Raw genomic sequence first — 27,368 nt, 5'->3', positions numbered from 1 at the left:
GGATACTGAATACTTTAGTAAATATTTAGGCTATGAGAAGATTTAGTATTTAAGTAATGTTATAGTAAATATTGTTTTATTCCCACCTGCTGTGACTCTTTTGAAATAATGTGTGGCAAAATAGTGACCTAGGATGCTGGGTAGCTTAGCTGGTTCAACAGATGACCCGTGTAGCGTGGGTGAAAGCAATTCCTGCAGCTGGCCAAAGTTGGAGTCTCGACCTCTGGCACTTTGCTGCATGTCTGCCCTCTTTCCTGCAATGACTCTTAGAGCACCAGTGCCCAAAAATCTCTTTAAAAAGTAGCCTTCTGTTTTTTTTCACTGAAAAAGTTATCATGTTTAGCATGAACAATCTCTATAAAAGTGACAAAGCCATTTCTGTCTGTAGAATTAGTCACCTTTGTCTATTGGGAGCAAAAAAGTGTGAAATGCATGTGAATTTGTTAGATACATAGCACAGTGGGAGCAGCGGGAGATAATTACAGTGAACTGAGAAATCCACAAAATATCAGACTTTCAGTGAGAACATTGTTCCCTTTTTCCATTTCTTATGAGTTAGAGCCATTACCATGGTTTTTCAGTGGAAATAATAATGGGATTCGTTTTTGGATCATAATGAGTAAAGCCCACTGATTATTAACAAAACTGAACCACCATGCTTCACCAAAAGCATGTCTGTTTTTGAGGGGTAGTTAAAAGATGGCAGACGTAATTGTTTATATTTGTGTGTGTGCGTGTGTGTGTGTGTGTGTGAGGGGGGAGGGGGATGTCTGTGTTTTATAGTCTATCCTGTAACATTATATTATGGGGTTATTTCGCTAGTTTCTTGCTTTTTAACACTAAATTATCTGCATGTGTTTTGGCAATTTTCATAACCTTTGACCTCTTTTAGAAGTTGATGATCTGATATTGGATTATATTGCTGTAGGGTAAGCTTGTTCTTCCTAAATGCCCATTTATGCTTTTATAAACGGTGTGTCAATGAATTGTATATAAAGGTTATCCTTCCAAAATTATAAAGCTTTCTGAAACTTGTCTTTCCTTTGTGATATCCTTTGAAAATTTGAGCTTCTTCCACTCACGGATATATACTCACACAAACTTGGAGTAAAGGTTTGTAATATTATATGTAGGAAATGTTTTTATATATTAATTCTCCATTGTCCATCCATCCAAGGAGCCTATCCCAGCAGTCATCGGGCGAGTGCCGGGGTACACCCTGGACAGGTCGCCAGTCCATCACAGGGCCACACAGAGACAAACGAGACAAACAACCACACACAGTGGTTTTTGGACAGTGGAAGGAAGCCAGAGTACCCGGAGAGAACCCACACATACATGGGGAGAACATGCAAACTCCACAACAGACTTTTGAATTAATTCTAAGACACCAGAAGCCATCGGAACTGAAACTGGAGCCGTGTGGTCTGTCCATCCAGCAACTAAATCCTCATATTACGTACTTTAAATAACATCAGTTTTATATCAAATATATTTTCTGTGCGACACCTTGTCTCACTTGGTGTTGTAACTGCATTTTACAGTCAGAGAGAAAGCTGCCCTTCCTGTGTCTACATCCTGAAGTACACACAGCATGAGAAAAGGCAGACTGGCATCCCTGCTATCACTTTCTGCTGCTGTGATCACTGTGTGTGTGTTATTGCGTTTGAGTGTGTTTCTTGCTTGTCACTTGATAGAGTTCAAACAAGGTCATGAGGGGATTTTGGATAAATAACGGGCATGGGATGCAGCTGTCATACACAACCACAGCAGCAAGCACAAACATACTCACAGCACACATTGCACGCTCCATGACACTGAACTTCTGCTAGAAGTTATAGACTTTACCAAACTCTTTGATTTATACTTCAAGATCATTATTTATTTATTTTGCTGATGTCACTCTGCAAAGAGCTCAGGTTAACAGTAACTCTGCCAATGTCAGGCAGTAAAGTATGTATTTCCATCAAAGTAACATCTAATTCTCTCAGTAAAAGGACACAAAGGCATTATTTAAAAATGAAAATTAGCTATGTACAGCCATAAATGTTGAACAAAGCCCTTGCATTTACAATGATATTTAGTATGGAAATTGGACATTTGTGAAACATTTTGGAGGTTATATGTCTACAAATAAATTCAGCATTAACATGCAGTTGTTTTTTTTCCAAGATAAATCTGCAAGTTTATGATCAGTGACTCAAAATACTAACTTTTTGCAAGTTTTACTGCACAAATAAGCCAAAATACTGTTGAAATCCCAATTATTGGCTGTTATACCAGATGAATCCTCAATACAGAGCAGATTGTCAGAGACCTTTTACACTTGATATTAACATGTGGTGATCCAATCAGCAGTGGACTGCTGTACTACTTTGTTTGACATCAGCAGGGTATTCTGGTCTCTGACTTACGACTAGAAAAAAGAAAAGGCCATCATTGATAATATTTTCTAATCAACCACTCAAGTAAGGTTTATCACTCGAGTGGCTTTAACATTCCTCAGAGAGGCATCTTAAAAAGTAAACTTCAGATCTTTCTTTTTGTTTGTGGTCTCCTTTTTTCAGGCTTTTCTTCACATTTCTGCATGTAACTGGTTCAGTGCAAAGAGTAGAACATCGTCTATTGTATGTCTTTAATAAGCAGAGGTGCATTGGCTCTGCAAAATCCCAACTTCATCTTCTTTTCATGATCCTTTGTACTTCTTTCTAATATCATATCTATTGCATGACAAAGTATGTTGAAGTGAAATACAGTATTTTTAAAATTTTGTCAGGTTTTTCAAAAAAACTTATTGCTGAAGTCCTGCCTCTTCCCCAAGAGTATGTATTACGATGACTACTTCTTTATATATAGATGGGGGTCGGAAATGGCATTCAATCAGAAAAGGTCACCCAAGACACATTTCGTGATGCAATGTAGTACCTAGTTGATGCAAGATAGTTGATTGTTTTCTACATGAATAAGAAAACAAGTTGTACTCATTCAGAATAAAATCCTTGGCGCTAAGAATCTCTCAGGGCCAAAAAGGATACAAATGAAAAACATCTTACTGTAATGAGTTCAGTTTCATCTGCTAAATGCCCTGTCTTAGTGCATTTTGATTATCTTCATCTATTCAGGTCACTGCTTGTCAACAACCTCAAGTTCAAGGTTTGATCCACTGCAGGTGTATAATTAAGGCTCAAGGACACATTTAACATGGGAATCATCCCTTGTTCGGATTTATCATTACATAGCAATGGCAGCATGTTACAATAACAGCTGAGCAGAGGAGACCAAAAATGAATTCAGAGGCTCTTTGTTCGTATTCCCTGGTGGTTTGTCTCAGCGCTTTTATTTTCAGTAAAACTGCAACTGCTTTGACAAGCGTGAAGATGAAACAGGGCATTTGCTAATGGATCAGAGGTGTTGAGACTGTCCCTTCTGATTTGAGAGGTGCCAGGCTGGTTCACATCCTATTAGAAGGCCTCAAACTGGTAACTTCCCAGAGTAAGTAGTTACACATTACAGATTACTTGATTTAATATGTAGCCAAGCTTGTCAGAGTGGGTTAGCATGTTATGTGTTACGAGATGGCAGCCAGAGAACTGTGTTACCATAGTGCTGATGAATCAACATGCACTTACTCAAATTAAGGAGCCGGTCTAAGACAGCAAACACTCTGTCATGCTAAATGTTAGAGCTGTGTATGCAATCATACTTATGTATTATAAAGTAAATTGTTTGGAAATAGCGTCCACGATTTAGGATGAATATTGGCTCTTGTTTAGTTAATCTTTAGGTTTTCTCCCTACATTTTAAGTGGTGGTGTACATCATGCAAACATCGGGAAAAGACATTTGGAACAACCATCTGGAACCCAGCACTTCTTCTCGCTCAGCTTTCGTTCTAAAAGCTTCCACCAGCAAGCCAGTTTTTATCCACCGTCTTGGATACCTGGGTATATGACCTACAGTACAATGATAGGTGACAAGGATAAAACAGCATAGATCTTTTAGCCTTTAGCAAATACAGTGTATGTTGAGCAGCTTTTGCAACATCTTTATCTCTTCATCTCTTTAACTTTTATCATCTTTAAATGTTTGGCTTATCATGGTCCTCCTAAGATCGATTATATTTTCATTGTTCACCCTCATTAGGTAATTGTGCCTTCAACATGCTACAATTTGGTCAACAGGTTTCCTGCACATTGCTTCTTGTCCATCACTGACACCCCACAACAGTGCAGGACTCTGAGTTGCACCGGAAGTCTGAGGTGTACAGAGTGAAGAGATGGTGAGAGTACAGTCCTCTGGGATGCTCCTGTGCTGCTGATCACCTTCTCAGACACACAACCCTTCAGTCTCATAAACGTTAGTCTGTTTGTGAGGTATTCAATTATAAACAAGCAAATCATACAAGTCTTGAAATATGTTCACTTGCTCACTGAAATGAGCCAAATAACAGTCTCTTTAAGACTTATATGAAGGTTGTTAGGGCAACTAGTCTGTTGTTGTTGAGCGCAGAAGGATGATTTTTTGGGTTCCAGCACAAGGCAGAATGTCTTAATTATTACCTGACTCTGTGATTCAGCCTGGTCTTACAGAAATGAGAAAATGAACATGACTTCTTAACAGAGCATTACATGGCGGAGGCACAAAATGTGTTATAATTACAGGCTGGTATCACAGAAAGGGACAAGCATCTGCCTTATCGTCTTGGTAACCAGGTCTACAAGCCCCCTCTACATCCACCACCACTTCAGTGAAAAGGATTTTAAATTAACTTTATTAAGATGAGAGCAAAGCTCGTGCACTATGTCAGGTAACATCAGGCTTGGCCAAACCACACTGAAAACAACCAAACAGCACTTCAAGACAAAAGCAACCACAGCCTAAAACACGGGGCACACAGATTATTCAAACCAGGATGTCTTGTCCAAAAGTCTTGCACTTGTACTGTGATGGAACAGTACAATTGCAAGCTGTCGCTGTTATCCCCAGAGTTGACTTTAGAATAATACTACCTCGATTGGGTGAGGGAATTTGAGTCTCAACCATGATGAGTAAAGTAGTTTGTTCTCAGCAACCTGAGAACAAGGTACCTGAGAACTACCTGAGAATCTCAAAGAGAGGAGGTGACTTTCCATTGGCATTGTTTCCGTGGTGCCACCATGTAATTTGAATGTATTATGTGCCACCCCAATGTAAAGAAGTGTCAGGTAGGTTATGCTTATCTGTGAAGTCAGATCTATTGCATTGTACAGAGCATTTTGGCATCTTTCAACTCACTGCTTTGGTTTCTACAGCTTAATTCTTTTGTCCAGTCTCATTAGTGTCCTCTCCAGCTGAGACAGGCTGCTTTTTTCAGCTAACAAGCTCTGGTAAAACAACAGCACGCAATCTCCCGTGCACCAAGCCACAGTTTACCAAAGACTAATGTTCCTACATTTATGATTGTAAAATGAGCACTTTGCACTACAATCTAATGATGCTCAGCTTCTTCCGCCTTCATGCTGACAAAGGGAATGATAGCTTTTTCAGTATCACTGGAATCTGCAACATTCAGATTTTCTGCTTATTCAGCATTAGTTCACTAATCAGGTACTTCCAACCCCCTGAAAGACCAAGGGAAAGCCTTCTAAATATGCTTTTTGCTTTTCTCTTTTCTCATTTATCAGGTGTAAAAATGGAGTAGGATGTCTCTAATGAAAAAGAAGCGTCACAAATATCCCATTAGCTATAAGAACTGTCACTCCGCATAGAATCCTTTTATACATTAATGCCGAGCCTTGACAGTCTAGCTCCAAGGAGACCTACATTTGGTTCCTGACCCACCTTTCGAAGAAACAGCTGATGTAATTCTGCTACAGTGAAAAATATGCAGTGCTTGTTAATGAAGGAAGCAGTTAAAGTCAGTCTCTGTAGTTTGTGGCTGTCACAGTGATTCAAATCTTTAGATTATATCCCTAACTGTGCAAAGCAAAGGCCAACGTAGCGATAAATAGGAAAATAAATGTTTGATTAAGTTGACAGTGGTAAACACAGCAGCCTTGCAAGCTCAAACATGAGCAGTTGTTATTTTTGTCTTAGTGCTCAGCTTTACACTTTTATTCTGTGGGGCACACTTTGCTGAAGTGATTTGAATATTATTCGTTTCACTTTGTTCACAAAGCTCTAAATTTTAGGTTCAATGAAACCAACTGGCTTTTATAAACAGCATCATTATCTGAGACCCGCTTTGCCATTTTTTATGTTGCTGAAGTCTAAATAGTCTTCCTGCTGGATGTGAAGGTGTGATTTCTCACAGGCATTTGGGGAGTGGTGGAAGTAAGGAGAAGGATAAATCTACAGATAGTTGTTTTAAAACAGATTTCCACACTGTTGTTGGAGAAAAAGTGTGTTCAGCTGTACCTGTGAGAATCTAAATCTTTCCTTAAGAAACAACATGTCGGCCATTTTCAATTCAAAACATCATGTGTCTGTATTTGTGGTGTGGGTGGGTGGTTTTTTTCATGCCAGCTTAAGGTGGAGAGGAGACTCACTCCCCCCTGTTGTGCCAGCTGGTGCATCTTTTCCAAGTCTAGTTGATCAACTCATAAGAGGACACAAAGGTCAAGCACATGTACCCACTGACTGTGATGGCCAGATGTCCCAAATAAATCCACGGTCCTGGTTTTAAAGGGGATTTAAGTGCACTGCAAGCTGTTTGAATAAAAAAAAAAGTACAGATGGCACATGGCTGCAACGCTTCCACTGCCTGTTGCTCAAAATCAGCCCAATGCTTTAATTTTGTCCCCATTAGGTTTCAAGTCATCATTTCTTTTTAGTTTGCTCTCTGTGATCATATGAAGATATTTTTAAACTAAGGATGTTTACATGAGTATGTTGGTTACCTGATACTTATTATGGCTTTGATCACAGTGTAGACAAGAGATTGATATGGAACACAAAGAAATCTGGTTCTGCACGTTTCTGCATGCGTGATGAATGCTAATGTAGTGTCCTTGTTACTTGCAACAGCACGCCACCTGAGGTGCACGAATATAAACAACCATTGTTGAAACAGTAAAGTTGACTGTATAACTGCGAAACAAAAATTGTTTTAAAGGTAACTAATCCCACAACTTCATTAACTATCAGAAAACTGTTCTCAATCTTTTAGAATTTGGCTCTGTTTCCAGGAATTGTTTTTTCTGATAGAAACTGTCTCATATCAAATAGATACAACTTTTGCAATTTTTTCTTATTCAATATAACTCCAATCGTAACTCTCAGGTTACTGTTAATCTTGTAATGCAGTATCCTAAGAGAATCACTAAGAGACTGCTGCAGTGTTTATTGTTGCAGTGCTACAAGTAATTGATTTACCTGAATTGTATAATTGAGTTACCTTACCTCTATGTCTTTGATATCTTTGGCAAACAAAGTCTGCCTTTACTGATGTACTAAAGGGGAATAACACATACGCTGTCTCCATCTGTTGAGCTGAACTTGTTCCAAGCACATACTTTATTGTTTCCCACAGCGGCTCTGTTGGCTGACAATAGTTAGTTGGCTTTGGGCACCTCTCTGGTGTAAAAGCATTTGTGTTTTTTGTACCTTGTTCCTCGTGCACACCCTCTCTCAGCATGGTCCTGTAAATAAGAGTTTAGTGCTCTTTTTGTGTGTCTTTGTGCTGATATGTCATTTGGGGATTGGTCTGTGTAGCACTCTGAGTTTGATTACTGACTTCTGTTCTGCTGCTTTAACTGAAGTGCACCCCTGGGAGTGTACCCATTTATGCTGTATATGGTTTTATATGAGCTTTACCACATGAGAGCAGTAACTGGACCACTCATAATGGGCAGTCTTTGGTTCAAGAACCTCTGTGATAGTACGCAAAAAGCAGGCTAAAATGAGCTGTTGGCATATTTTAGTAATGTTCTCATCTGTTCACAAATTGTAATATAGTTTTTGTTTCACAATTTAGGAAGATTTGTTGTACAAAAGTTGCTGTTGTTGTTGGTTATTTGTTACCTCAGTGTATTTGATATTTGATTAGCACCAAATAAAATAAATGCTGTCCTAATCATATCCTAATCCTAATCATAGCTTGTTCATTTTGCACGTGACAGTGCACTGCTATCTAATGATTCAGCACTGTGCGCAGTGAGATCAGTGTATGTGTATTGGGTAGCATGCTTCCTTTGTGTTCTCTGAATTTCACACTACATTTGTACTTTGACTTGCATGAGTATTAATTTCTATGTCCATATCGCTTCTAAAACAAATGCGAAACAGATGCTGAGGGGAAATGCTATTTTAAGCAGTAACTTAAAACCCTTTTAAAATGTGACACTCTTTGACTGAAAGTTTTTGTATTTTTTTACTGCGAGCGCTTGCTGCGCTGAGGGCTAAAATGACCAAAATCACTCAGCTCCGTTGGATGATGCAACAGTTACCAGCAGGAGATGTCTGTTCTGGGACAGTCTCTTCCATTTGGACACATTGCCTCAGATTTATGTGATAATTTCTGAAAATCTCTGATAACAAGAAAGCAATCTTTTAGATTGATACCCTGTTTTGAATAAACGTTTACAGTCAGACCAAGACTGCTGGCAGTATATAGATGTATCTGTTGTTTTTACCTGTCATGATAGTGTGATTCTTTATCCTGGGGAATAAGTGACATAAACTGAAACTTTACTTGAAAGTTTCAGCCCTAAATACAGTTACGTGCAGGACAACTGTAATGCTAATTTCCTATATTTCTGCAAGTTGACTTGTTTTATGTTTATTAAGTTTATTAAATTAATTTCATGTGCAAACGGCATTGATGGAGAAGTAAGGAGATTTTGTTAAATGCAGCAAGAACTTAAGTCTTCAATTCCATTGTTTGCTAAAATCTTTATCAAATACAAGTAAAAAGGAAATTATATCCAGTGTCTTGATTTAACAACTTAATTATATTTAGAAAATTAAGCAAATTTAATAAAGGAGTGACTTTGAAATCTTTCTCTATATTTAGAGAATTTAAGCTATTTGCATATTCAGTGAGGAATATGCAAATTGAGTGGTCTATAAAAACTTTGTCAATACTTAGTTAAAAGTAGAGTTAGACAGAGATGCTTCACTTAAAATACTGATACATGGTATCTACCTTACATGACGTATCGTGCTGTGTTTGTTTCCTATCTAATTTCAGACTTCCGTTTCCACCAGCATGCACTGGGAGGGTAGCAAAGACACCTAACGGGCAAATTACAAGTTGATAGCAAAGCTGCTGCTGCTATGTTCAACAAACGCTTTATAAAATTCCTGAAACAGCTCCACTGAAGCCACAGTTGTATAAATATTCTAATAAAAAAGGATAATTTGTATATTGGTGACACCCAACATAGAGAGATATACTGAAATAGAAAAATGGAGATATTACAGGCAACAGAATGAGCTTGTGGTTTGCTGCTCTTTTTTGCTGGGTTCACTGCCTGACCTCTGCACATGTTGTTTATATCTTGGAAAGTATCCATGCATATTCAAATACCAACATTTGTGCATGTGCAATATAAACTCTGCGTGAGAAACAGTTTAAAGCCGGTATATGCAGATACCATGTAATCCATTTGTGTGTACTAATGCTCCATGCAAAGTACTTTATTGATGAGTACTAGGAAAGCTTTTTTTCATGTAAACCCTATAGAACTGCAATCTCAGTCATTTTTTATGGGTTTAGTAGATATGTCTGTGCATCCATAGCGGTTGTCTTACTGGCCTTTCTCGCTGTCCTGCGAATAACTAAATGGGCTTTGAACCCCACTGCCTTCTGTGGAGGGCCTGCAGGGTAAATAAGAGTGCTAATGATAGAAACAGCTGTAGCTGGAACTTTGTTCCAGGTTTGTGTATGAGCTCAAATCTTTTTACATTTGGTCTTTTTCTTTTTTTTAATCAACAAAACTATTGACACCCAGTAGTCCACTCTGTGGTGCTGAGACGCCGGAAGAGTCAGTTCAACATTCCTTCATTTAAAGGGGCTCAGGTTCATAAGACAGCAATCGATTTTTTTTGTGCTTCGGAAAATGTGATTGAGACGTTCACAGAGGTGGAACCAGTGGTCTTTTCATTATTCTTTTTAATTCATCGTTTAGTTGAAAGTTGTTTTTCTGTGAAATGGAGTTTCATAGTAAAAAGTTGACAAAGCGTTTCTAAGGATCTGGGTGTTCATTAGTTGACAATATCAGATCCCTGAAGAAAACTGAGGAATGTTTATAATTGTTGTCTTTAATATCCCTTGAAGATGGCATGTAAAAAGATCATCATGAAGGAAACCACTGCTGAGCTTTCATTAGAAGAAATGGACAATTCGATCTTGCCTTTGCAGGCAAAAAACATAGTGCGGGGTTGCTTTGTTAAATTTGACCATAGACAATTACAGTTACTGAGAGTAGAGGAGCAGATTGCAATGAAACCATTTCTTAATCAACATTTTGATATATAACTGGAATATAATTATTATTCATTCTTGACATCTGCAACAGGTTACAAATACTGTATTTTGTTATTTAACTATATGCAATTGTTTTTTTCTCAGTATAATCACATGCATTTCCATGAAATATATGATGTGGTTCAGTTTAAAATCCTGGTTATCTGAAAGTGTGTGTTAAGTGGCTGCAACAAACATAGCTCAAAGCCACACAGTGAAAGGGTCGAAATGGAGTCACAAAACTGTCTTGATCTTGCATAGTTACTGGGCTCCACATCTTTCTGAGAAGATACATGTGAAACAAAAGGCTGGAAAGAATAATAAGTTAGTTCACCTTCCCTGGAAAATATTGGATTAATCTTCCCTGTTTCTGTTTATCAGAGACACAAGGTGGATCTGTTCTACAAGGTTCGCCACGTAATGATGGAGCTGATCGACCTGAGAAGGCAGCTTTTGTCTGGTCACCTGACGCAAGACCAGAGCAGAGACGTCAAGAGACATATCACCGTCAGACTCGACTGGGGCAATGAGTGAGAATACACACATAAACATCTGCATATATCCCATATCAAAGCACACATTTATGCACACTGACACATATTAACTGAAACAACAAATCCAGAGGATGCATATTAGAGAAGTAAATTCTTCACCTTGTTGATAATAGCTGACAAAAGAAATCACATCACAAAGTCCATGTGTAGCTGTTCTATAGGTGTCAGACACATCATTCCTCAGCACAAACTGGTTATGGAGTTGCCATCATTGCGTGGATTTAAAAGTGAAAACTATTTGGAGGACTCTTGCAGTCGTAAGGCAAGTAGATGAAGATTAAAACCCATGGTTGAAAAGACTTGTTAAGGTTTGTTTACAACAGATAAAGATTGAGAAAAGCTGCCCATTTGCTTGTAGATTAAGTGATTACTAGTTTCAAAAAGCACTGCTCCAGTGTCAAAGGGGAAGAGACAGTTTAAAAAGTGATGCCTACTCATTTTTATGGTGCTGAACAGAAGAATAAGACAAGAATAAGGATTTCTCTGAAAATTGTCTTTTACCTGTCAGGGGTAACAGCCTTACAAACTCACAGGATGGTAAAATGCTGTGTTTACACAATAAAAAAAACATCCATTCAATCATAAACCAGTGCTTTTCTCACCACATTTTTATAATACTGTCACACTCATAAGTGGATATGATTTGAGATGTGCTTGCAAATTAATGCATGTCCAAGGTGACTGCTAAATAAGGGAGTTTTCCCCTAATCAGTCAAAGCCAGAGTACATTAAAACGCTTCCACTTGAAGGAGCGTAGGAGGAAAAGTATGTCTGTGATTGAAACAGTTATTAAGATCTACTAAGATCAACAATACAACTGAATAATATCACTGCTTCTACTCATTACTGTTTTTTTTGGGGGGGGGACTTGTTTCCTCACTGAAGGAACACAATCATATCAGACTACAACAGTGTGCTGTAAAACAAGCTAATTAGAAGCTACTTTTCTTGTTGTGCAGATCAGTGCAAATGAAGTGCAGAGCTGGTTAGAGAAGTAACATGTCAGAAACAAAAGAGCAACAGGTCAGACTGCCAGAAAGCATGTTTGCATGACACTAGACAAAATCAAATTATTGTGTTACTCCAACCAAAGTTAGAGAGTTCAAATTTGGGATTCTCAAAACCAAACGAACATAACCATATTCTGTGGTTGGAGTTTGATCAGTTCTGTATGCATACGCTCCATTGGACTCAAATGGGCCTAGGTGTGCTGTACATGCTCCAAGTGTAAATTAATACAGCTGAATTTCCAATAAAGCTGCTCTCATTCACACATTCTTCTGTGTCTTATGTCAGATGGCCAAACACGTCAGAGATTGGGATTGAAAATGAGCCCATTGAAACTATGTATAAACTCATGATTGGCTAATACAGAAATTGATACCTAGTTTCTCTCTTACAGTCTAAGACTTTTAATTAGTTTCCGGGAAAATTCTGAACATGTCTTTGAGTTCATGGCCACTGGCTTGTAAGTGAAATATGTGTTAATTGTGATTTACTAGAAAGGAAACCTCAGGAACAAGGCCACCTCTAAAATTACTTCATATATTATGTGTGCATGGTTTATGTGAGTGTTGTTTTGTGTGATATCAAGAACATCCATCTCCTTCTTGCTATCTCTCTCAGACACCTCGGTCTGGACTTGGTGCCAAGGAAGGAGTTTGAGATGGTTGATGAAGACCAAATTAGCGTCTCAGATCTTTATAAGATGGTAAGACCATTATTCAGTGATTTGAAGTCTTTTACACCTAATAGATAAGCCTTCTCAGTCTACTTCAGACTCTGGTTCACAGTCTCGTGTCTGTTGCTGCGGCCATTATATCTGGTAAAGTGCTGAGTAATGAAATTTGCATTATTTATTTATTATAATTCCAGTTGGCTCAAGATAGACGTGGAGCCCCATCACCTGCCAATCAGAAGGGATGTTCATAAATAATTGTATGGCTGTAGGTTCTGAAACAGCCTGCTGGTGGACAGTTCAGTCTGTGCTGCAGAGGAATGCATTTAGATAAGCAGCTTCTGGTGAACAAAATGTCACAAATATGTTTCATATAAGTACTCCTTACATCGATAAGTCAAAGAGGTCATCACACCAACATTTTTCTTCCACAGCGTAACAGTCACAGCTGTTAATTAAACATTCAGTAGATTCTGCCGCACATCTCATTTTAGGCTGTAGATTAATGGGATGGGAGAACTGTTTCTGCCTTTTCATCCAGAAAAAGGTGAATATAAATGTTTGAATTTGATTAATTTTAGCTTTAAACTGCTTGCAAATGTTCAAAAGGATTGTAACCAACAGAATTTCTATTCAGCTGGTGTATCTAATATTGCATTTGAATTCAATAAGATGCTATTGAATTGCCTAGTTCTAATTATTTTTCTGGGTTTTTTTATGACAGTGTCGATGTTTATTGATGTTTATTGACTTTACTGACTTTCAGTTACAGCTGCTACGCACCTTGTTCATTTTATAAAAAATGAACGGGGATTTGTAAGCTCTCACTGGTATAAGACCTGAGCAAAGGTCTGTGAATCACTGTTGTTGCATTTTGATGCTCAGTACGTGCTTTAATTTTGTGTTCTTTTGGCCATTCCATCATTTCTCCTGTTATTCCCAGTTCATCTTTCTCTGAAAACAGCCTCCAACTTTAATTTAACAGGTTTAACCTCAAGCAACACATTCTCCCAGAATGTGTTACTTTATTTTTTTTCACATATAGAAATGTTCAGCCTTGCCTCAACCAGCCAACATTTTCCATGTCACTTTTTCAACCTGTGTACGTTTTACCACTCCCATCCCAGGGCAGATATAAAATGAACATGAAGTATTCATTCATATTCACGTCAGAGGACCTTACAGTCCACTTCCACTTCTGTCTTCTGATGACTTCAACACAACTTTTCAGGTCATTTTAAAACTTCTGTTCTGATTATGTGAACTGTAAAATTAAACTTCTACTTCTGTCTGAAGCCCTTCCTGATTCTGGTTAAAAGAACAAATTTAAAAAAACAGAATTTGGAATAATTCTGGCTGCTATTTGGGTGACTGTGGTGGATCTGAGTGCTTCGTGAATCATCATCAGTGAATAAATTATATATTGATTATCATTCCAGGCTACATGAGCTCACAAGACAAATTAATTATTGATGCTAAATGATTAGGTATACAAAATCAAGTCTTCAAAATCAAGTCTTCAAACCATCATTGTGTACAACAAAATTCACACAATAAGTCAATAGAGAACAAAAATGGAGCAACACATGACCCAACTTTTCTTTTGTGAGTGATTAGGTTACTTTAAAAACTACGCAGTTAGACATTTGAAATATATAGATATGGTTAAGTTAACAAAATACATAATTGGGTTGTCCATTATATCACAGGAACACTGCCCTATAAGAAAAAAAGGCAAAACGTTGCTACCCCACAGTTTTTGAGCCTTTGTTAGGACTTGGCATTTTGTACAAAAACAGCTATTTCACAATCTGGAGTGAGACTAGGCTGAAATGTAACAAACCTTGAAAGTTTTGATCATCTAAAGAATATTTCAAGGTTTTTTCAAGGCATTTTATGCAAAAGTTAATTCTATTTAGTACAGTTTTCTTCATGAATATTTTGGTTCAGGCTTTTAAAAGTGTGGTAACTATTTGTTCTTGTTCCTAATGTGTTTCTGATTTTAATGGATAAACTTAAACTACATCAGATCTCCAGGGATATTTTAACTAATATTCCATTGCAAAGAAAACTGAAGCCAATTAATGTTGTTATGAGTTGAAGTGTGACACATAATCTCAGTTATTGACGGTCTCTTAGTAATACTTCTGTCTGTTACATCAGTCCTGCTTTAAATAGCTGAGCTGCACCAGTCAAACACTATTGTTGTAGTGATTCCCCTTTCTTCTGTTGCCTAGAGACTGATCTGAGGACAGGGTGAGAGATAAAGTGCTAAAGTCTGTAGATGGTAGGATGAAAACTGGAGATGAGTGAATAAACAGAGAGAGAAAAAAACGTGTGTATAGTTTTTTAGTGTACATGAAATACAGTTTTAGAACAAGAATTTTTTTGTATCACTCAGCATGAGAACTTAAGAGTTAACTTAATTAGTTTTTCTGGTAAATGACATTACTGCAGCAAGAGTAAAATTTAAGGAATACACAAAACTGGTATATAAAACGAGCAACAAGAAGCCTTCCAAGCAATCTATGTTCTATATAACTGACTGAAATACGAAGTCACGCTGTAACATATGTTAAATAGAAGTAGATTATGTGGATTATTTTAGTTAATCAGGTATCAGATGGAATTTTTGGGATCAAGTAATAGTTTTAGACATTTTTCAAGTAAAAAAATTAAACATTTCTCTATAGCTCACCTAAAGGAGTGTGCACCACAAGTACAAGCAAATATGTCAGATATGTCCAAGCAGATATGCTCAAATCAAAATGTTTAGATGTGTTTGTGTGTAGGTTCATGAAAATGTTTGTTGTATTTGCTGAAACGTGTTCCCACAAGGGCCTTTTAGATTTTTTTTTTTTCATTTAGCTGTGTGCATTTGTGCTTTAAAGCATCAAACATTTCTGATTGGTTAAACATTCAGCATTACAAAAACAAGGTGAAAGTTACTGGAGGCTGGTGTTGATTTCTGCTCAGGTGCAATGTTTACAGCTGTCCTGTCATTCACTGTCATTACTTAATTCATCAAATAGCTCCTGACTTCTTGCTGTCTCTCTGCTCACACAGCCACTTGAGGAATTAGAGACAGGTCGGAGTAATTAGTCCCTGGGGCGTTCATGCCTTTTCATCTTCTGAGTAAGAAGAGAGGAGAAGAGAATGAAACAGAGTGATATAGTCAGAAGAGAGGGAAAAAGGGGATGATTAAGAAGGGAAATAATAGAAGGAAGAGGAAATTAAACTAGTATACAAGTAAAGGAAGTAAACAAAACAGAGTAAAGAGATGAAATTAAGAGAGGAGACAAATTTAGGAGATGCAGTATGAGAGGATGTGATTAACATATTTTTTCTTTCTTTTTTTACAGCATTTATCCAGCAGACACAGTGTCCAACAAAGCACCACACAGGTAATGTGTTTCATTTTATAGATGTTGACACATATGTTCGATCAAGTTCCCAGGTTCCCTTCTATGAAAATAACATACAAATACCTGACACATGTAGTTATGAGTTTCTTTTCTTTATTAAAACTAAACAGCAGATGTTTCTAAACAACTGGGAACTGCTACATTAAGATTCTGCTGACTAATAAAACATTTAGGAACCCTAAAAAATTAATTTGGCTTAAAATCCACCAGTCATGTGATCTTATTTTAAAACTAGTAAAAATACTTCACCCTGTTGCCTCCTATAAACCAACAACTAGTCAGAACAGGTAAAAGTTAACTTGGCTTTGAGAAATCCTCTATGAATTGTGTAGAGCAACAAGGTGCAAAAACTGTGTAAAAGCCACATGAATTGTGAGGGTTTTTTATGTGGATTTTCAGGGTGAAAATACCCGACAGCGACACGGGGAGTCTTGTAGGGTTCCAGTACCCCACCACCTACTGGTCAACCTGAAGAGCTTCACCTATAACAGCATAGGAGAGGACACTGACATATTCTTCTGTCTATATGACCTGAGAGAGGGAAAGACTATCAGGTATGCATACAAAAATACTTTCAACTGACTCATCAGTTATCGAGATGCAGATTCACTGGATACAAATGATGAGACCTCGACCTTCTCCCTTTTTGTTTTTATGATGCCAAATGTAGTTGTGTTGAGTTATGTGGGGATTGAAAGAGACTGTAGGCTAAACTTTTGCACTTTGTTGGGAACTTGGCTGTTTGTTTCAGTGATGTGAAAACATCCACTTTGATATTACAGCCTTTTGAATCTCCAGCCATGAGGCATAACAAAAAGTGTATACATGTATTTACTCCCAACTTTATGTGTGTCTTTAGGATATTATCCTTCTTTTAATCGGTAGAATAATAATGATTAAGATCACTTCTGTCAAAGCACATACATGATTTATCCTTTCTCTCTAACTTTTGTATTACTCTGCACTCATGTGCTCTTTGGCCATGATGTTTTCCCTTTATCTGATTGCCTTTAATAACATAGAGTATCAATGCCAAGTGGCTACATGAAGCTGCTGTAAATAATTCATGACCCCCCTCCCTCCTCTCCACCTAATGAATGCCTATCAATTATTTATTTCTGGAAAGAACACAATGCTAACAGACAAAGAATTGCTAATGTCAATAATGAGGCTGATTTAGGCCAACAGTGATGACATGAGTGTGTACATGTGTGTGGGGAGCTGAGGAGGAAATTGCTCCCTGTAGGAAAAGGGATGGTGAAGTGCTGAACAAGAATTCCCTCATCATTTTGCTCTGTCTCACAGTTTTAAACCAGCTAAAAGTTTCTCATAACACGTACAGAAAATGCAAAAAAAATTAATTTGATCTTGATGGTCTGATTTATGTGTGTCTCCTGACTCAGCATCAGTTTAATGACAGGATTTTCTCCTCTGAGGTGCTCAGATGACAGAGGTCTTAAATGGAGGAGAGGAGAGGAGAGGAGAGGAGAGGAGAGGAGAGGAGAGGAGAGGAGAGGAGAGGAGAGGAGAGGAGAGGAGAGGAGAGGAGAGGAGAGGAGAGGAGAGGAGAGGAGAGGAGAGGAGAGGAGAGGAGAGGAGAGGAGAGGAGAGGAGAGGAGAGGAGAGGAGAGGAGAGGAGAGGAGAGGAGTCAGTGTGTGTATATATATTATGTTTTAGTAAACACTGTTGTTATTCTGGAGCCCGAGACTAATTTTTGTGATGTCGTTATCCTCTTTAGTCTACTTCAAGTCTTCACTATTTCTTCTTTTAAGAGGAAACCTTCCACATTTCTCCTCATGTCTTTCCTCTGAGTCACCACAGGCAACCAAAGACTCCTTCATGCTTGAGGGAAAAGTTTCTGCTTATGCTGAATGTCTTTGTTCATGCAGGACAAACAGTATTTTTCATTATACAGTTCTCTTAGAATATTCACACACTGTTAGTTTTATGTTTCTCTCAAGAGAAGAGTCACATCAGTTTTTCTACTTTAATGTGATCTAATTTAAAACATTTTCTCAGACTGTTTGCATATTTCTTTTTTTTTGTTATAAGCATTATCCAGCAGTAGCTCCAGTTTCACACTAAGGAATCATTTGGTTCATTTATTGTAAATATTAATAAACCAAAAAAAAAGCAGTGAGCTAAAAGAGAGCAGTTTGTATATCTAAACAAAATGGGAGAAATTGATATTGAAATGATATTTACTGCTGAGAGAATAGACAGTTTGTTCACCTGTAAACATGTTAGAGGAGCATAGCTAGTTTTTACCTGTTACAGTAATATCAACCCGTAATTTGAAACTATACAATAAGTAGCCTGTTTTTTGCTATCATTCAGTCCTATTTTTGTCCCATATCAGCCTGGTTTCTGCCTCAAGAGAGCTTACACTTTTTCCTCTTCAAGCGATAAAGACTTTTCCACTCGATTCCAACAGCACAGCCCTTAGAGTTTTGTCTCTTGATGGTGAAACTTTGCAAGGTGTGACTCACATGAGCCTGTAGTCACTGGAGCATTACCCTCTTCCATCCTATCTTCACCACTTCTTTTTTTGTGAGGAGTGCTGTATTGTCAGAGCATTGTTGCTCCAGTGGAAGAATCTTCTTTGTAACGATCACAAGTGATGAAAAACCGACTTTCAAAATCACCTGAATGGATATAATTCATTATAAATGTATGTAATGAGAAAGGCTGTGCAGAATCACCAGCTCTACTCTGATAAGATTAAATCAAACATTAAGCTCAACTGAGGTTAAACTGGTAGAACAAACCAGGTTAACCTCAGTTGAACAGCAAATTGCAGATAATTCACCTGGGTCACGTGCGCATACTGTATTTAAGCTTTTGTATGAAGGTTGTCAGATCAGTACATTTGTTGGGCTCCGTATCACATCCTGGGTAAAATACTTTAGGAACTCTAAGAGACTAGTTTCCAATTATCGCTTTTTCAAAGAGCTTGTCCCTTTTTTTCAGTGATATCACTTATTGATATGCATAATGTTTAATGATGCTGCACAGAAGGTAATTAAGGAATATCAGCAGGCTAAGTCAATGGTATGCACAAAATAAAACCAAAGTTATTTTAAGTTTTATTAGCACAGCCTAATACTACAAATAATGTCTCCATGGGATTAACAGGCTCTATACATTTCCTGAGAGAGCAGAAGTTCATACAAACTCTTCATTAACTAATCATCAAAGATAGCTTTTAGTTAATCTCCACTTATCAGCAACTGAGAGTGTCACTGTTGGCTCAGCTGTGATTCACATCACGTCACTTGAACATTTAAAGCCCCAAAAGCCAGAGAAACTATTTTAATCTGATACCACGGTTATAATTATCTGCCTGCAGATGATGATTGTTTAGGTCCAAATTTGTACTAAACCAAATATTCAACTTAATAAAGCATAGACATTCAGACTTTTTTTGGACAGAATTTGGCTACTTCGTAAAAGAAAAGAGTGAACTGATTTGATTGAAAAGAACAACATTAGTTGTTTCTTGTAATAGATGTGGTTAGTCTAAGCTGCGCCTGTATGTGAATTCTTGTAACGTGTATATTTGGAAAAGTTTTATTTGATTGGTATAGTCTGACATTTCCCTGACATTCCCTGTGCATGTGTGGTCTGTTTATTTTATTTACTTATTTTAAATGGCTTGAAGCAAGTTTATGCTGTGAATATGGTATAATTTGAGGATTTATAGAAACGCTGTGGAAATTATTTATTTGCATTTCCAGTAAAGGTATATATGTGTGTTCTGTACATGCATAAAGTTGTGTGCACCCTCTTTGCATGCAGGACATAATCAAATGTCATCTGGTCCTTGCCAAGTCATCAGAAGATACATAGCAGCCATGTGCTGCTAAACTCAAGCGTCAATCATCAGGAAGTGTAAGCACATCAGCAGTGATCTGAAGGCCAGTGATAGAAGGCCATGTCCCACTAATTTCCCAGGAGTTGATGTCTTAGCAAGTTTAGCACAGATGAGACCAAAGTAGAGCTGTTGATGACCATAACACAAAACACCATGTTGGTGAAAACCACCCCACATATCAGCACAAACACCTCATAACAACTGTCAACCACGGTGGTGGAGGGCTGATGATTTAAGCTTGTTTTGCAGCAAAAGGACGTGGACACCTTGCAGTCATTAAATCGACCATGAATTCTTCAACATACTAAAATATTTTACATTTTAAATATGAGGCAGTTTGTACAACAGAATAAACTAGGCTGAATGAATGATGATCCCAGTCACAGCAACAAATCCACAACAGAATGACTGAAAAAAACAAGAATCCAATTGTTGCAGCTGTCTGCTCAAAATCCAGACCTCAACCTGACTGAAATGCTGTGGTGGGGACCTTAAGAGAGCTGTGAATTGATAAATTCCGGCCAACCTTTATAAACTGAAGAAAGGTTTGAAAGAAGAGTGGGCCAAAGATCCTCCCCAATAATGTGAGAAACTGATAACATCGTACAGAGAACATTCAAGTAGTTTCAAGTTATTGCTGCTAAAGGCTGTTCAACAAGCTACTGAATCATGGGAGCTTAAAATAATCTTAGTGTAGTGTGTCATATGTAGTTGTTCCTCTGATGTTGTATTCACCTAATTATTATAACATGTTAAGAAACGGATGATTATTTCAGATGTACTGAGAATTGAAAGAGAGTGTGCTTTAATATGTATATGTGTGTGTTGTGTTGCATATTAATTCCTGTATATGCTATATACACTATATATCTATCTATAGACATATAGATAGATATATATGTATATTTACAGATATGCATGTGTGCTTATTTGACCCTACACCTGTGTGTCATTCACCAACAACAAAACTCAGGAGCTGTGATTGCGAGTTAAAACCAGAAGCCCACTTTTCATTTGCATCTCCTAACCCTGCATTATCAACTACAAACGCATGCATAAACACACACACAACAGGAAAAAATACATATTTATTTTCCGTTGTCATATTTGTTTGGGATGGAGGATTAGAATAAATTGTTTCGTTTAAAGATTGCAGCACAGTGTGTTGTGGGGATTTGTTGGTCCTCAGTGCTACTGTTGTTTGCAGGTGTATTCCAACATTAGCAGTAACCTGAGAGTTGCCTGTTACAGACGGGAGCATGGGGAATAATAAAAAAAGTTATTTCTCTATGATGAGATGCAATTTTCAGAAGAGAAACATATTAATTCCTGGAAACTGAGCCTTTAAAGCCTCAATTCATGAAAGTCTGGATGCTATATGAAATATAATCAAAAATGTCATAAACCATTATTTTATTCAAAATGGAGCATTAAAAACGTTTAAAATGTTGACGGTGACACATTTTATTATTTCATGAAAAATATTAACTCATCTTTAGTTTGACAACAGCAACATATCTCAAAGTTGAGATGGGGGCTACAAAAAGTGGTGCTAAAATTAAATAGAAGGAGGAACATTTTGCAATTATTTTAAGTTAATTAACAACAGCACAGTTTCATGATTGGGTATAGAAAGGTCATCTTAGAAAGGCAGGTCTCTCAGAAGTTAGGATGGGTAGAGGTTCAGGAATCTGCAGAAAACTGTGTCCACAAACTATAGAGCAATGTCAGAATTTACTCAATATAAAATTGTGAAGATTTTGAATATCCCAGCATCTACAGAACATGAAATCAAAATATTTAGAGAATGTGGAGATATCTCTTTGTGTAAGGGACGTGGCTGAAAATCAATACTGGATGGCTCTGATCTTCAGGCTCTCAGGCAGCACTACATAAAAACAGACATGATTCTGTCATAAAATCACTGCAGGGGCTCAGGAGGACTTCCAGAAATCATTCAGTAAACACAGTTAATCGTGCCATCCACAAATGCAGATTAAAGGTCTATCATGCAAAGAGGACGCCATATCTGAACACGATCCTGTAAATGCTAGTCTTCTCTAGGACAAGACTCCTCTAAAATGGACTGAGGCAAAATAGAACACTGTTCTGTGGTCAGATACATCTGCATTGGACAGGGAAGACCAGGAGAGAGACACAGATGTGTTGATGGTGTATTTGCCATTGAATTAAGCTGCCCAAGTCAACGTGACAATCTTGTGACAGAAAACTCACTTAATTTCCTTTTTAAAGTCTCATTTGAGTTGTGTTCCACATCCATTACACACAGTGCACAGCTGCAGTTTTGTACAGTATTCATAATCACTGTAACTAAGAGTATACTGTGAAAATTGACAATGAGAAGTAAAATCACACTTTCATTCCGAGGAAGCTCCATGATATTTTCTGTTTAGCTTTATGGTAAATTATGTGGCCTCTTTCTCCATATTGTGGTTAAAATTCTATAAAAGCATGTGTATGCATAGTCTGAACTAAACACCAGTTTGTTTGCAGAGACAGGCCTCTGCATGTTTTTTGTGTGTACACATCACTAATGCATCTGGCCCCTACTGTCTTTAATGCTGACATCCTAATAAATGTAGTTATGAAATAGCTTTTATGTATTTAGAAATCTGCTTCATTCAAAGTATGATCCTCCCTCCTTCTGCAATTAAGAAATATCTAATTCAGTGTAAATGTGCTGGATATTCTGTGAATTTCAGTATATTTTGGTATAACATTCACTTACTTAAAAGTAGAACACAACACTCTTTGTCACATTTATGTAATCTTCCTCAAAACCACCTGCTCTATTATGTGTGCATCATACACTTAAAGTCACAAAATATCCGTGGATTAGTGTGCACTTCTCTCTCTATCTTCCTAAAAGTGTGTCTGAGGTTTACTGAATTAAAGCTCCCCAGCTTAGTCACATTTCCTAGATAAACAGATAAAGAAACAGAATTTGCTTTTAACAGTAGATAATATTTTTCCGTTCCCTGAGTAAAAATGTCTGTTACATCCTGCTTTAGAGTTTCCTCAGTGGTGGTGCTTCAGGGGGAGAGAAGAGATGACGCATCTCTTTCAGATTTCCCCTGAGGAGACTGTGAGAGTGTTATGGGTAAACTAAATGGTTTGAGCAGAATTTTTCCACTTAGAGTCAGATTTAGCAGGATATGCAGATGAGAAGTTGCTACAAAGTCTGACATAATGATGCTGACTGTGGTAATGTATGTTTGATTAAGATAATGGCAATTTAGAAAATGTATTTTAAAAAAGACTCCATCACAGACTTAACCTCCAGGCTGTGTCCAAGACATAGAACCCTTAAATATTTCCCGTTTATGGTTCTCAGGACAGCGATCCCTGCAGGTGGTGGGGAGCCACAGACACACTGGGGCACAAGTGTTCTCTTTTCTCTTACAGTTTCTCTTTTGGTTGTGTTTTTCAGTGAAAAGTTCATGGTGAGACTGAACAAGAACGGAGGACCAAAGAATCCTGAGAAGGTGGACAGGCTGTGCGCTCTCTTTACGGTAACAAATACAGATGAAATGAAAACTGCATTCTTAAAATGTAGATTAGTTTAGTTTAAAAAAGAGCTAAAAGTAAAGCTGCATTGCCCCCTATTGCTCTGTGGTGGAATCAGCCTCAAAGGTTTTCTGCAAAAATAAAACAAGTCATGATGAATACTCAAATTATCTTAATGCAATATATATGGTGAATGTGCACGTTGTTAATAAGGTTCAGGTCAGAGATGTATGTGGGTTGATATAAAATCCACAATCCAAATATGAAACAGTCAAACAAACTGAACCAACAATACGATCTCCTTATTTAAGGTAGAAAACAATGCATGGTGAAATTCTTTTGACATTTCAACACATCATTTCTATCTTCAGTTGTCTTACTGCAGCTCAACCATTTTGCTTAACAGAGTTTAGTGTTTTTATTGTCAGTAACTTTGTATGCAGGACCTGAGCAACAAAGACATGAAGAGAGATCTCTACATTGTCTCACAAGTTGTTCGAACAGGTAAGACTGTAGTTACTAAGAGATGAATGAAAAACCAACTAAATTCCTCAAATTAAATAACTTGTCAACGTTTATGATCTTTTAACTTTTGAGGTCATTTTTTAATCTGTAACTCAGGCACAGTTGTATGATTATATGCTGCTGAACAGATGTAAAAGGATGTCCAGCATTTCTCACTACATGCCAAACACGTTTCTCCTGTGGCAGGTCGCATGCTGTTGAATGACAGTAAGAAAGGCCCTCCACACGTTCAGTACCGCCGACCATACGGCTGCGCCATCCTGGCCATGAGTGATGTGCTGCAAACCATCTCAGAACTCAAAGAGGAGAAAGACTTTGTTCTTAAAGTCTACACGTAAGTGGCTGCACCACATCCTTGGATTACAAATAAAAAAGTGAGCTGTTACCATGTAAAGGATTGATATAATTGTTACAGTGATGTTTCTTCTCAGAAAAACATCATGTTGACCAACAATATGTTGTGGCTTCCATTCATCATATCTTTACTCTCCTCTTCTCTTCCTCTTTTTGCCTCTTAGTCACAGCATTTTTCTATCTCACTTACTTTTTTTCTCTTCATTTCTTGCCTCATGTAACATTTCAACCTCTTATTTCCTTTCTCTATCTGAGACTGTTTTACAAAATGAGAAAACAGGACTTCTCAACAGCTACAGACAGTTGCTATCAGCACTCCTCTCTTTCACACCTACAGGCCAACAGAGGAGAATCCCTCTCAGTTAAAACTTGAAAACTCCCCTACACAAGTGCTATGGTGCTCGGCTTATTGTGTGTGTTTGTGAAACAACCTCAGCTCCCGAGGACAGTTTATGTTCCGTGGGTGGTTCCACATGCTTTTCAGATCTGAGACAGAAATATATAAATATATATATATTATAGTGTATATATATATATATATATATATATATATATATATAATATATATATATACACTATAATCAGCCAGTTAATATTTTCTTCTTTTTTTTGCTTCACTTTAAAGTAATCATTTAAATAACTATATATTTAACTTTCAAATGATTCAGCAAACATTCTTGCTCTACAATTACAAAAAAACAAACATATGCTTATATGTATTTTCTGATTAAACTGATATCAAACGGTGGGTATCACACTGAGAAGTCTCATGTACTCATTCGAGCAATCTTCTGTTTACGGGTTACAAATCGTTTTCTGCTTGATATACCATGACATTTTTTTTTTTTTTTTTCCAGGTGTAACAATGAGAACGAATGGTACCAGATCCACGAGAACATCATCCGCAAGTCCAGTACCAAATACACTGCACCCAGCACCAATTACGGTAGGACAAGTGTGTGTGTGTCTGGCTTGGCTGTGGCTGTGGCTGTGGCTGGAAACTGCATGAGAGTATGGGCTGTCACATGTGTGACCTTGTCAGTATGTGGTGCATTGATTTATGCACAGATTATAAACAATATTAAAGAAAAGCCCTTGTGAAGCCAAAATTTGTGTTAAAATGAACGATTTCCTCTTGTGATCATTTCGAATGCATTGCGTCTAAGATTATACACAGGGTCAATTTTTCTAAATCAAGACTGTCTGAAGTAAAGGATAACTGTTTTGTTTGTTTGGCTTTCATGACAGAATTTAACATCTGGTTATTTTAATAATGGAAACACATTTACTGTATTGTCCATTCATTGCCTTCTGGTGGACCATGGATGGGTCAGTGTGACCAATTTGTGTGATTGTGATTACTGATGTTTCTGGATTTTACATTTCTTTTGTTTTTTAGTTCTGTTTTCCCTTTTTGTGACTGAATTAAGACTTTGTAGTCACATTTCACAAAGGTAGTAGAAATGGTACAGAAACTAATTTCTGCAAACTTTTTTCAGCTGACCTGGAGTAAAATGACAACATGACATCACCTTTGCATAGTTATACTTACTGATTCTGTCTTTTATATTTTTTGTAAAATTACATCACTGATGAAGTCCCACATTCTACCTTCCCTCTCTTTTTCGGTGTCTGCATCACATGAAAGTCCCATTGTTACATCACATGGAAAAAGGAGTCTGTTGACTTTAAAGAAGCACTTGCTTATGAACTAAGTTACACTCATGCATGTAGAAGTCAGAGTTACAAAAAACAAACACAAGCCTCCCAGGAGTGACTCATTCACTTTAGAGAGCTGCACGCCATCTGACTGTTACATGCATGTCATCACTTGACATGGAAAATCATCTTAATTGGTGTGACTGGAGGGGATTGTCAGCCTGACCCCATGTTGCACTCTGTGACCTCCTGTTGCCCCAAAGTCACATTTTTTAACTCAACATTTTGGCCTTATTTGCTTTAAGCTTGCAGTATTTTATGAATAGAAGCTCTTTTTATTGCTTCCTCAGGAGTGATACAATTTGGTTCTATATAATATGCATTTAGATGTTTTTCTGTACAGTTCCAGAGTGCAACTGATTATGATCCTATATCCTCTTTGTCACCTGCAGGTCTGATCATCTCCCTGCAGCTGCTGAGGGGCGACATGGAACAGGTCCGCAGAGAAAACCCACTCATTTTCAACAGAGGTGTGGCCATCACACGGAAACTTGGATTTCCGGATGTCATCATGCCAGGTGAGTCACATACTTATGTTTCAGGGGCAGACGTCAAGTTTTGTCAGTTTAATCTTTCCAATTTGAAGAACCAGTGGAAGTAGAATAATAGAACAATTACTCCCAACACTTAGACTCATAAGATGAAGCACTGTAGTCATGAGGAGTGCTGAATTCCTTTAACTTCAACAAATAAGAACAGCTGATTTCTTACATTTGGGTGCACAGATGCTTAAAAAAATCAGTTTACATAATTTCAGTTTTCACATTTACTTGTCAGTTTCTGTGTCCACTTAACACAGGTGGGATGATCTCAGCAAACATCCTTTCCTTTCTGTTTGCACACCACTGTGACAAAAAACATGACAAAATACATGTATGTTTCTCCAGCATGAAGGAAATATAGGACGCCAATATAACTTTGAGAGGCCATATAAAAGTTTGAAATGAGTGGGTTTGTTAAAGATGTATTATTTTAGTTTCTTGTGGTGTTTTTTATGGTGGTCTCAAATGTATAAATCTCTTCCCAGTTAATCTGTGATATATGTAAATCACTGTAGATTAATTTCTGCCTTTCTGCAAAACAAGCTTAAGGCTAACACGTGGTGATGTGCCATCAAAATAAGAAGAGTGTGATGGATGTACGTTATAAAAAACTCTTTAAACAAAGTGAGAGTCTAGTATTGCAAACAGCGTTGAGTTAAAGTATGCACAAGAATTCAAAAGTGCCAACTGAGATTGTTCATTTACACAGTTTAGTGTCAAAA

The 27,368-nt window shown here is 37.5% G+C and overlaps 1 protein-coding gene across 6 annotated transcripts in view; it reads left to right on the top strand.

The window, feature by feature from the left end:
- The window catches only part of LOC140303001 (dedicator of cytokinesis protein 3-like), a 172,608-nt gene that overhangs the window by 114,728 nt on the left and 30,512 nt on the right, over nt 1-27,368 (top strand). For all 6 annotated transcript variants that reach the window (XM_072381560.1, XM_072381559.1, XM_072381562.1 and 3 more), the window contains exons 6-14: nt 10,828-10,976; nt 12,627-12,711; nt 16,041-16,082; nt 16,503-16,657; nt 23,430-23,511; nt 23,950-24,010; nt 24,218-24,365; nt 25,243-25,331; nt 26,497-26,622. In XM_072381560.1, the coding sequence (XP_072237661.1) occupies nt 10,828-10,976; nt 12,627-12,711; nt 16,041-16,082; nt 16,503-16,657; nt 23,430-23,511; nt 23,950-24,010; nt 24,218-24,365; nt 25,243-25,331; nt 26,497-26,622 (937 nt within the window). The remainder of the gene's footprint in view (nt 1-10,827; nt 10,977-12,626; nt 12,712-16,040; nt 16,083-16,502; nt 16,658-23,429; nt 23,512-23,949; nt 24,011-24,217; nt 24,366-25,242; nt 25,332-26,496; nt 26,623-27,368) is intronic.

This window comes from Leuresthes tenuis, unplaced genomic scaffold (assembly GCF_036924035.1).
Source record: "Leuresthes tenuis unplaced genomic scaffold, fLeuTen1.0.hap1 SCAF_3, whole genome shotgun sequence".
NCBI lineage: Eukaryota > Metazoa > Chordata > Actinopteri > Atheriniformes > Atherinopsidae > Leuresthes > Leuresthes tenuis.
The sequence above is the reverse complement of the archived record's forward strand: the minus strand, read 5'-3'. Positions and strand labels throughout refer to the sequence as shown.